This window comes from Spermophilus citellus (assembly GCF_964194105.1).
Source record: "Spermophilus citellus genome assembly, chromosome: 1".
Taxonomy (NCBI): Eukaryota; Metazoa; Chordata; class Mammalia; order Rodentia; family Sciuridae; genus Spermophilus; species Spermophilus citellus.
This window is the reverse complement of record NC_138182.1, coordinates 244,440,506-244,453,316: the sequence shown is the minus strand read 5'-3', so window position 1 is coordinate 244,453,316 and position 12,811 is coordinate 244,440,506. Positions and strand designations below refer to the sequence as shown.

At 34.6% G+C, this 12,811-nt stretch overlaps 1 protein-coding gene across 5 annotated transcripts in view; it reads right to left on the bottom strand.

Moving 5' to 3' along the window:
• The window catches only part of SLC38A9 (solute carrier family 38 member 9), a 93,486-nt gene that overhangs the window by 22,270 nt on the left and 58,405 nt on the right, over positions 1–12,811 (bottom strand). For all 5 annotated transcript variants that reach the window (XR_014023731.1, XM_081307580.1, XM_081307581.1 and 2 more), the window contains 2 exons: positions 12,125–12,319; positions 9,905–10,012 (listed from right to left, as the gene is read on the bottom strand). Coding sequence is in view for 4 of the 5 variants with exons in the window: in XM_081307580.1 (XP_081163706.1) it covers positions 9,905–10,012; positions 12,125–12,319 (303 nt within the window). In the remaining variant the exon portion in view is untranslated. The remainder of the gene's footprint in view (positions 1–9,904; positions 10,013–12,124; positions 12,320–12,811) is intronic.

Here is a 12,811-nt window from a genome sequence, read left to right as displayed (position 1 = left end):
AATCCCTTTATCTTTCATTAAGGGCTACCACAATAAATTTCTTATACTTCTCACTCCATATCTGTGTTTGCTCGTAAGAGAACCTGAACTGACAAGAGTTGATATTGGAAGTGATGTGATAAAGAGGGCAGTAAGAAGGGATTTGGGTTTTGGGTCACTTATTCAACTTTCAGTTATCATCCATGCTGACCTCATGCTATCTTCCAAGGTTCTCAAGAGTGTTTTCACTATCATTATTTTGAGGGATACTGTGTTAATTTAGAGAGAGTGGATAAATGAAGCTATAGTACTTCTGACCTTTTCCTTCTTTTTGGTATTATTGGACTGCAGCAGTTCTATTATGAGTTCTGTTTATGGGCAGGGAATTACAGGACTATCTTTCTTTGAGTCTCCTGAAGACAGAAGCCCATCTTCCAAGTAAGGAGGAAGGACAGTCTTATAGCTGGCCTCCAAAGTTATTTTTAGTTTTAAAAGAGAAGGCTTTTTGGGCTGGGACGTTGGCTCAGTGGTAGAGCGCTTGCCTAGCATGCATGAGGCACTGGGTTTGATTCTCAGCACCACATACAAATAAATAAAATAAAAAATTTCATCAACAACTAATAAAAATATTTTTTTTTAAAAAAGAGAAGGCTTTTCATGGTTGAGCTTTTGCCTTTTAGCCCTTCCTTTTTCCCTATTACTTCCTTAGCAAATATTCTTTCGCTAGCCATTCAAATCTTCATAATTTCCTAAATAAGTCATGTTATTTCAGGCCTTAACTGTTGCTTAAACATGTTGTTCCCATGACCTGGCATATTCCTGTCCCCCAGTTCTTCTCTTAGAGAACTCCCGTTGGCTGGCCCTTTAAAAAATTCCCTTTTGAACCCTTTTCTGACCCCTAACTTATTTATAAGCAATTCCTCTATCCTGTTATATCTACTGTGCATATCTTTGTATTATGATTGTTAATTCACAACAATTAATTGATCTTAATGCTCAGCTGTAATCTCATGGAGGGCAGTGGATCATCTCTTATATTACAGTTTGTCAAGTATTAGGGGTACTCATTTATTCTTAAGAACTGAAGGACTCTCAGCCATGAGAAATGTCCAAATTCTATTTTAAACTGCTTTTAGAATGATTTTGATTTTTGCTAAGATTTATCAGTTTTCAATAAACTCTTTTTCAATTTGGCTGACCTTGTCTTTCAGAGCAGCCAGCCTCTATGACCTCTAAGTCATCTTGTGAAATATTTGTTAGTTGGTCCTTTGCCACCTTTTCTAATTAATTCAAATAACATCACTTCTATGTTTCTAACTTGTCAAATTACAGTGGTAAATATCCAGCTTTTTGCAATTAACTAGACAAATCACTTTTCAAATAAATTTCTTGAAAACCTGAGATTCTCTTAAGTATACATTTCACTCAAATGAAGTGTACAATTAAATAGTTTTTAATGTGTTCACTGAGTTGTGCAATCATAACCATAGCACTTCTTTTCTATTGTACGGATATACAAATAATAGTCCATTGTATGGATATACCACACTTTATTCATTCATCAGTGAAGGACATGGGATCATTTCCACTTTTGGCTATTATGAAAAATGCTGCTATGAACATCCATGTACAAATTTTTGTGTAGAAAACATGCTTCTTTAAAGAAAACAACATTTACATTATAATAAATTAAACTAGTAGATTCTTCAACAAAGGTGGTTTTAAAGAAGCCCCAAACTTCTGATCTTTACAAACTGTTTATTTTATCCCTTTGGAAAAGCATATCAAGAGAGAATGTAAGCAGGGGTTGGGGACATCGTAGCTCAGTGACAGAATGCTTGCCTAGGATGCGCAAGGCCCTGGGTTTGATTTCAAACTCTGTGGGGGCGGGGTGGTGGGAAGTGGGAGGGAGAATTAATATGGGTGCATGCAGATAGGGAAAAGATAACTGCCATATGCAGAATGTATAAAGAACTTGTATAGATTAATAAGAAAACCCCAGACAACTAAATAGGGAAATGAGCAAAGTCTTGAAAAAGTACCTCACAAAAGAGGAAATCCAAATAGCCAATGAACATATGAAAAGGTGCTAACTTCCTTAGTCATCAGGGAAATGCAAATGAAAACCACAAAGTAATATCAGCACTTGCCCACCAGAAAGGCTAGATGAAAAAGACAGAAAATAAAGAATTAGTGAAGAGTGAAACAACTAGAACTCCCAAACACTGCTGGTGGGAATGTCAATTGGTACAAGCACTTTGGAAAACTGGTTGGCAGTATCTACTAAAGCAGAACATACGCATACCCTGTGACCTAGCAACTCTACTCCTCCACTGGTATTCAAAGCAGCCATATGTTCACCAAGACTCAGATGAGAATGAAGAGTGCAGCAATAAACCTGACAGTTAAAAACTGGTAAAAGATAAACTGTGGTAGACAAGCAGTGAAATATCAATGAGAATGAACTATAAGTATGTGCACTAACAGGACTCACTCTCACAAATAACCAGACCTCAAACAATACATACTGTATATTCCACTTATATAATGTTTAAAAAAGCAGGCAAAACTAACATTTGGTGTTAGAGCACTGGTTACAGGAAGATAATGACTGGTGGGAGGCCAGTAATTTCTGGTTTCAATCTCAGTGCTATAGCAAGTGCTCAGTTTGTGAAAATTCAATAAGTTTTACATTTATGAGTTCTACATTTTTGTACATAAAAGTTCCACTTCAAAAACTTCAAAAAGAAAAAAAAAGGGAGAGAGGGCATGGCACACATCTAAAAAACAAGTAGAGAGAAGTTTTGTTATATTTGGAGGCACTAATTAGTGTCAATGTAAAATGTAATCTGATCTGCTCTGAACTATTTGAAACATATGTGAATAGAAAATTATTTTTTCCTAGTGACAGAGGAACATAATACTGCTATCAAAATGGCAAATTACTCCATCATCCTTGAAATTCAGTGTCTGAAGTCTCTTTGAAGTCAGTTTCAAAGCATTGTACAATTTTTCATCTTAGAAATGTCATTTAAATTGCATTTTAAAATTCGTATTGACTAGAATTCTCTTGCTTTCTATCTTCTGTCGCAAGCCAGCCATGGACTGTGTGTGTGAGCTACAAGCATTTGAGCACGTGGGGGAACTGGACTGACGTTGCTGCTCTGTCTGGGCTGTCGATGTACGTGTCTTTTTCACTTGCTCTGCCTTTGATCCCACACAGCACCTGAGATGGGTGGCTTTACATCACTGAACCCCAAGAAAATGATACTTTCTGTGCCTGTGTGATTTGTTCCTGCCAGCCCAATTCACCTGGAGTGACCCTGACTGATTTAGTTGCATGTCGCGGCAATCTTTCCTCCTAAATTCTGTTTCTCAGAGGCAAGGAATTTTAATTCTTCTATTGGGCATGTTTTAAACCCATAAACTAGCTTATTTTTACATATTTATTAAAGTTAAAAATCTAGCTGCTTCTTCATATTACTACTGTTGGTACCAGGAATTGAACCCAGGGGCACTATACCATTGAGCCACATTCTTAGCTCTTAAAATTTTTCATTTTGAGAAAGGGTCTTGCTAAATTGTCTGTCTTGGCCTTTAATTTGTGATCCTCCTGCCTCAATCTCCCAAACTTCTAGGATTATAGGCATAAATCATTATGCCTGGACTGATCTACCTTATTTTTAAGTAATAAGCTTCTTAAAAACTTCCTTATTTCTAAATTTTTGACATAATTCATTGATTTTTCCTTCCATCAGAAGGCTTTAGTACTTTTTTTTTTAAATATTTTTTTTAGTTGTAGTTGAACACAATACCTTTATTTTATTTATTTATTTTATGTGGTGCTGAGGATTGATGGAATATATTATGAGTACATTTCCTTTCATAGAAAAAAATATTTTTTAATGTTAACTTCTTCATCTTTATTTTTTTATTTCTTTATTTTTTTTATCTTTGAGGTGCTGGGGATTGAATCTGGGCACTTGCACATGCTAGGCAAGCTCTACCCTCAGCCCCAGATTATCTGTATTCTTATGACTGCCATTCTGACTGATATGTGATGAAATCTCAATACAGTTTTGATTTGTATTTACCTAATTGCTAATGATGTTGAAAAATTTTTTGTATATTGTTGGCCTTCTGTATTTTTTTTTCCTTTTGTATTTCTTATTTTGAGAAGTATCTATTTAATTCATTTGCCCACTTATTAACTGGGTTATTTGTTTTTTTTTTTTTGGCGTTAAGTTTTTTGAGTTCTTTATATATTCTAGATATTAATCCTGTCAGAAGAGTAGCTAGCAAAGATTTTACTATTCTGTAGGTTTCCTATACTATGCAGAAGCATCAGTGTTCTGAAATTTTATGATATGATTTGGCATGGGCCTTACTCAAAAGTGCTGAGCACTCTGGGCCCTTTAAATCTAGAAACTTGTATTATTCAGTTCTGGGGCAATTTCTTACATTATAAGATAATTAATGACTTCCTTCCTTTCATTTTCTTTCTTCTCTGTGGAATGTCTTTTAGCTGAACCTTGGATCACCTTAATGCTCCAATTGTCTTATCTTTTTCTATTCTTCCTTTATCCTTTCTTCCCTTCCTTCCTTCCATCTATCCACCCAATTATGCTTTCTGCCCTACTTTTGGGAAAAAGTTAGCTTTATCTTCCAATTCTCTTGAATTTTAAATTTCCATTTTATACTTCTAAACCAAACCTCTTTCTTATTTCCCTCCTGTCTTGACATCCAAATATTGTTTCATGGATATAATACTATCTTTTATCTTTGAGGATATAAATTTTTGGAAATTTCCTGGTGTTCCCTCTTATTTTCTTTTCTCTCCAAGTTTCCTTTTCCTGTATCATTTTCATGTAAGAGGTATCTCTCAAATATCTAGTGATTTTTATTTTTTAATTTATATTTACAAGTGATTTTTTTTTTTAAGTGCACTTAAGATGGATGTGGTAACATCAGCCTTTAATCCCAACTACTCAGGAGTCTGAGGCAGTAGGATCCTAAGTTCTTGGCCAGCTGTGGCAACTTAGCAAGAACCTGTCTCAATACGTACATACATACATGGCCTGGTAGATGTAGCTCAGTGATAAAGCATCTCTGGGGTTCAATCCTCAGTACCGGGAAAAAAAATCTTTTTTCTAAATTAAAAATGTATACTTGGTAAACATCTAACTGGTCTGGTGAAAGCAAGGTACCTATCCATTTCTTTGGTAGAACCCAAACATCCGAGATTCTAGGTTGTTCCTTGTGGGTTTTCAGTTTCTTTATAAGAGAACCTCTACCTGACTGTCAGCATTCTCAGAACCAAGGGATAAGAAATTTGGTGGAGACAGTGGGAGAAAGCAGTAAATCTCAACATTCAGCCTATATATACACTTAGTCCCTGTGGTCATATTAGAGTCTGTTTTCACCCTCTGCTATGCCTGGTATATCCAAGTTTAGAGCTACTTTGATTTAGTTTTTTCCATTTCTTACTAGGTTGAGGAGGTAAAGGGGAATGTATCCCTCAAACTAGGCCCCTTTGTGTTAGAATTCCTATTTCTTACATTTTTTTTTAGTTGTAGATGGATACAATACCTTTATTTTGTTTATTTATTTTTATGTGGTGCTGAGGATTGGTCCCAGTGCCTCACACATGCAAGGTAAAAGCTCTACCGCTGAGCCTCAGCCCCCCTATTACTTACATTTACATTTCAGTTTCTCTGCTTTGTTTTCAGTTATCAACTCTTAGTTTTCCAGCTTCTAAAAATCTGTTGCTACCTCTTGTCTATTATTATGTCTTCTACAAATTCTCTTGGTTTGGTTTTTATTTTCTCTACTGTTGTTTTAATGGGCTTTAGAAGGGAGTGGAAATAAACACATTTATTCAATGGGTTCAGCACTCTCTATATGCCAGGAAATATAAGGCTTAGGGGGACAATAGTAATACAGAAGTATAAAAAACAAAAACAATATTCCTTTTCTTAGAGAGTTTAACAGTCCAATTACAGGAGACAGATACACAAGTAAAGAAAAATAAACATATGTATTTGTTCCCATCTTGAACTTTCACAATCCGAGTAAAAAACCAAAGAAATTTGGAAACATATTTGGATAAATTCCTTGCTTTCTTAACTTTCGCTATTTTCTGAAACTCAGGAACCAAGAGGTATTTCTCAATATCTAATTCATTATCAAAATTAGGAATTTATTATTTATAGAGTTAGATAACCATGGACACTTGCATATAAAATTTGGTAGTGATAAGAGATTTAAATAAAGACAGGCACAAAAGGAGACATGAGGGTGGCAAGGTAGTCAGGGAAGACCTCTCTAATGATACTAACCATTCGGATGTCAGAAAACAAAAACACATTTCATACACAAGGAATAGAAATCAAATGCAAATATTCTAAGACAGGAATGTGCTTGGCATTTTGATTGAACAGCAAGGATGCCAGTGTAGCTGGAGTGGACTACGTAAGAGGAAAAGTTATAGAGGATTAAATAAGAAAGGATACCAGTAGCCAGATCATATAGGACCTATGAACTATGATAAAGACTCATTCTGAATAAGGTGGGAAGCCATTTCTCTTGCCAGGCACAGTGCATGCCTATAATCCCAGTGATTTAGGAGGCAGGAGGATCTAAAGTTTATGACCAGCCTTGGTCAAAATAGTAAGACCCTTCTCAAAACACAAAAATTTTTAAAAAGGGGCTTGGGATGTAGTTCAGTGGTACCAAACTAGTACCACAACAAAACAAAACAACAACAAGAAAAAATCATTCTAGCTGCTAATGTAGAACAGATTGTGGTCAGGAAGACACAGTAGAGATAACAAGATTAACTAGGAGACTACTATAAATAATCCAGGTGAGATTAGTATCTTGACATAGTTCTTGCTGATAGAAATGGTAAGAAGTATTCAGATTCTCATTTTTTTTTCCAAAGTAAAATAGACACACTTTGCAGATGGATTAGATATGGGATGGTAGTGAAGAAAGAACAAAGACTGAAAAGTTTTTGGCTTGAGTAACTGGAAAACTGAGCTATTGTTTTTAAGAGAAGCCTAGGAGAACAGTAGGTTTAAACAGGTTGGTGGGTGGGGCCATGTGGATGTTGAAGTTTTTTACATATTTGATTTTTGTCAATTTAAGTTTAAGACATCTATAGACATCTATACGGAGATGCAGAAGAAGGAAGTAGATGTATGCTTATGGACTTCAGTGGAGAATCTAGGCTAGAAACATACAATTGGGACTAGTCAAGTCACCATATAGATAATATACAAAGGCAGGTAACTGTATGACATTACTTAGGGAATAAGGATAAAGAGAAAAGAGATTTGAGTACTAAACCTTGGATGACTTACAATCAGAGGTCAGACATTTGAGAAGCAGCCAAGTTACAAAGAAGAGTCAAGAAAGAATGAGGCTTTAGAAGTGAAGTAAAGAAGGTGTTCCAAGATGGAACCAAACATGAATAAGAATAGTGAAAATCACTGGTTATCATGGAGTGACTGGGGCAAAAGCCTACAAAAATTGTGGTATATATGTGTATTAAGAATTGTAATGCAAAAAAAAAAAAAAGAATAGTGTTACCTTAGATTAGGTAGAGGGAAGTGAAAGGAGGGGAAGGCAGGAGATGTGGGGATAAGAAAGATAGTAGAATGAAACAGACTTTATTACTTTATGCATGTATGTGACTGTATGACCAATGTGATTCTACAATATGTATACTCAGAAAAATGAGAAATTATATCCCATCTTTGTATGATATATCAAAATATATAAGTGCATTCTACTGTCATATATAACTAATTAAAACAAATAAAGAATTTAAAAAACTATATATATATATAAAAGAAGAGAGTTTAAGGCAAAATGGAAGGAGAACTTACAGAGAGTGAGCATACGTAAGTCTTCCAAAATGTTTCTTCAAAGGGAGGCAATAGCTAGAGGGAATTATGAGACCACATAATTTTTTTTTCTTTTTAGATTGGAGATTATTTTATATATTGGTAGAAATAACTCAAAAGAGGAAAAATTGATACATGATTTCAGGGAAAAAAGGGATAATTTTAAAGGTAAAGTCCTTCAGTAGGGAAGAAAGGGAGGAAAAAAAGTTTACATGGGTTTTTCTTATCCTCACTTCCCCCAATTACTTGGAAGGAAGAGTGATGATGGGATCTACACGACTTAAAGAGTAAATTTTTGGAAGAAAGAGTATATAAGATTCACCTAGAACTATAAGTTTATCTGAGGAAAGATTTTATCTCCACCAGTTTTTCTTTGGTGGATTGAACCCAGAGTCCAGTAAATGGTAGGCAAGTGGTCTACCAAAAAGCTACTTTCTTTTTATTTTATTTACACTTTTTATTTAATTTTGAGGCAGGCTCTTGTTAAGTTGCTCAGGTTGACCTCAAACTTGTGATCTTCCTGCCTCAGCTTCTCAAGTAAGTGGTGTACCACCATGCCTCATTTCAATTTCTGGTTTTTAATTAGTCTCTACTGAAAAAGGTTTATGGCATATTTGCATTCTTGAGAAATTTCTTAATGACAATAAAATAATTTTAGGATCATAAATATCAATACAAACTTTTTTTATTTTATGATTCTTCCTTTATGTCATTTTTAAATGAAGTCATGTGAAATAAATGACCTAGTATCTATTTAAATGTTTTTTCGTGTTTTCTATATATTTATCTTTTCCCTTTCTTTATCTCTATTTCTAATGTTCTATCATTAGCAGAAACATTTATCATTAAGAGTTTTTACAAATCACAGTAGACCTAATTTTAGAAAATAATATCCTAGACTTTTTATCAATCAATGAAAAAACTAGCTTTAAAGTGACATTTTCATCAGTATCCAACTTTGAATATAATCTTGGAGAGAACAGTGCCTTTTAAGTCCCAGTACTTCCTTTATCCTGAATCTACATTGACTTCCAAGTCTTTGTGGGCTTCGAATAAAAATGAAGAATCAAAGCTAATATAATCAAATATTCTGAACACAAGTAGCCACAGTAATTGGACTCTACAATGTCCAATGAATAGCATCTCCATACACCTGAAAAACTCAGGAATGTACTAACAATGGGAAGAAATGGGGTGGTAGACAACTACAATTACATATTTTGGAAGATAACCCAAGATACTGAGTAGATACTAGAATTCTTGACTGCCTAAATCAATGACTTAAGAATGGAAAGTGGTCTTTTTACACCACCAACAAAATTATGTAATATTTCCTTATTATTAGTTTTCAAGGCATTTGTCTAATAGCTACTTCCATTTTCTAATCTGTCTCCTCATTTAGCATTATTTATTTATTGTTTCACAGTACTTTTCTCATGTCCAAAATATTCTTTTTTTTTTTTTTTGGTGGTGCTGGGGATTTGAACCCAGGGCCTTGTGCATGTGAGGCAAGCACTCTACCAACTAAGCTATATCCCCAGCCCCTCATGTCCAAAATATTCTATATTTGGGTGAGGAGGAAATTACCAAGTTATAAGCATGAGGAAGGAAAGGGGCAAGGAGAGGCAAACATTAAATTATCACAATTTTAGCCTGAGAAACAGTAAAACCCGTAAGGGGAACATTGTTTTAATAAGCAGTATCATCCATATATATCACTGACCATGTTCTAAGTCTTTGAAATTCTAGGAGTATATTTCTTAGAAAAGCCTAGAGAATTATTAACTTTCCAATTGCATTATAACATAAACGAACCAAGTGGAAAAGACAAAGGGCCCTGGTTATCCCTAACTGTAAGAAATCCCAACTGTGGTCCCATTTTTAGCTTACTAGCATTAAGTGTTCAATATAAAAGAAAACACACTATTTGGTTTAAAATGGCATATAATAATAATTTAACTTACAGATCACATTATTATAATTTATTAGTATGTTATTTTGCCAAAACAACTCACCTGGTACAAAAAATTCTGTTGGCATAAACCAGTGAAATTCCAAATGAAATCCCAAGCGAATAGCTTTCAAGGTAACAAGAAAAATCAAATAGAGAACAGATACTGTGCCTGCAAGAAAAAAAAAATCCAGAAACTGTTTATCATTTTTATATGTGTATGTGTATGTGTGTGTTTTTTTTGGGGGGGAGGGGGTTGAATCTAGGAGTGCTTTACTACTAAACTACTCCCCAGCCCTTTTTGTTTTTTGAGACAGGGCCTCACTAAGTTGCTGAGGCTGGCCTTGAACCTGTGATCTTCCTGCCTCAGCCTCCCTAACTGCTGGAATTACAGGTGTATGCCACTGTGTTCAACTATTCTCTTTGTGTGTTTTACAGACTTTTTAAAAATCAAACCTTGTTTCCTTATTCTTGCCAAAGTGTGAAAAATTGTTACCTTCATTGATTATCTCTACTAAAATCAAACTGGGACCTAAAGAATAGAAATAAGTTATATGAGTTACCAGAAAACAAAAACTTAAGTAGTAAACCTAAGAAGAACTGGATGAAGGTAGCTCACATATTGCTAAATGCAAGCTGCTTAATTTACTTATGAGCAGAGTTTGATGGAAGACACAAACAAAGGGTCCATTACAAAACTGTAAGGTTACACAGGAGAAAAAAACAACAACATGAAACTATAACTTTTATTCTTTGTATTGATGCTAGTGACAGTCAATAGGCTGAAAAAGTCTGTCACAAAAATTAATGCGAAATGATAAGGAAAGAAAGTAATAAATGTAGATCATAAACATTTGAGAAGGTAAAAAGTCAAACAATCCATAAACAATCTGATCTAGTATTTACATGAGTGCTGAATGATTAGTACTGTTTGTTCTTGAAAAAATTCCAGATTCCTTTCCCAGGTGTTACATACAAGGTGGAGTGGGCAGTCACAATGTTTTAGTAGAGCAGAAGTCAGAGGATTATTTCTTTTGAGGAAGTTAAGTCCAGTCATTATAGAGCATAGTCAGGAAGCCTAGGAAAATCCTTAGATGCTAAATTCTCTAAAGAAGGTTTAGTTGTAAAAGAAAGGCAAAGTACCAAGGAAAAGAACAAAAGCTTTCTATCCTTCAACCTGGTTAGAAGTCTGGTGATTGTTTTGCTGAAATGAGCAAATCCTTCCACAAGTTTCTATGCTTTCAAAAGATATGTTCCACTGGAAAGTCAGCAAACAAATCAGGAAACCACAAATGAGCCATATAAGCTCTACTGTGGGTTTAGAGATTAGCTGATTCAGAAAGGATGAAAACAAGAGGCCAAAGCTTATATAACCACAAATCTATTATTTTCTGTGTCGTGTGTGTAAAGTAGCTTATAGTGAATTCGGTTCTAAGGCAGAAAAGCAGAGAAATGTATCTTAACCTCCTCTTTTCATCTTCTGGAAACCCAGCTACATTTTGGGTTTCCACCATCAGGTTCCTTGATATGATGGATAATCTGATTATTTTATGCTATACTGCCTACCAGGGGATAAGATACACAGGGGGAGATAAAACCCTACAGTCTACTTGGGCCTATCAATTCTTTATGAATGACATCCTTGCATTTTCTCTAGTTAACCAGATTTGAGCTTACCCTGGGGATCGAAAATAGGGTTAAAACATTGCTTTAGTGAAAAAGAAATCACTGAAAGAGGTCTGTTATTTTAAGGAAACAATAGTATTTTAAGAAAGAAAATGCACTGAGGAAGAAAGCAAAAACAGAATAAACCTTAGAAGCTTGAGCTAGATAATGATATTCTAAGTTCAAATGATATTCTATGCAATACTCTTAAATGGAAATGACAGGAAAAAAAATTCCATAACGTCCTGTTCTAATGTTTCCAACCCTTAAAGTTGAGGATTTCTGTAATATCCATTTTGATCTCTCCTCCTGAAATTTTAGTTGATTTCCTCTAGTTGTACTCTCAGAAAAAATATAGAAGAGTTATCTAGTAAGGTTAGAATGGTAAACAAAATAACTTATATCTCAAAACACCAAAGAACAAAAAAGGACTTGAAATGATCATCTACATTTTTCTCTCTGCCAAAAAAACCCCCAACAAAATGCAGAGAACTATATGAACAAATTCAACATAGATGAACAGGCCTAGCAGGTAACTTTCTCCCCAGAACCATATTTTCACAGAATCTAACATGTATTCTACTACACAGAATTTCTACAACACAGTATCATGTCTTACCTAGGATATTAAATTTTGAAAAAAAAGAAGGAGATTTAAAATTAAGCAGTGGCAGGAGAAGCCCTATGAGGTAAAACGGCACGGTCTTGGACTTATTCCACCACTTTTCAAACTGTTGGACTTCTGTGTCATTGGCATGGAAAATCATAGAGCCATTGTCAGGATGGCCACCACTCCCAGCATTTGGACAAATCACTGCAACAGTAAAACACCACATTAGAGAAGACCATGAAAGTAGAAAATGTACATCCCCACAGACTGATATTTGCTCAACTTTTACTAAACACTAAGCTTCTCCTCTATGACAAAAATGTAGAATTATATTTAGTCACATTAAGAATATTTCACCTAAAAATGAATTAAAGATGAGGGAATCTTAGAAAATTTTGAGTTACATTCTTAATTTCTGTTGAAAACTATAAAACATCCCATCAAACATCCCTTGGTTCCAATTCGAGAGAGAAAACATTGGACTAAATGGTATTCAGTCCTATTTGTACAATAACACAAAAAATGTCATTCAGGGTAACTGTTGTACTATTAACTCATTAAAGGACAAAGGGTAGGTTTCTTTTAATACAAATAGAATATATAGGTTTGGAATAAAAAGCAGACATTTCTAGAATAACTACCATGGTACTTCCCAAACTTAATCATTGGTGAAAACTTAACAGCCTTGAATTTTAG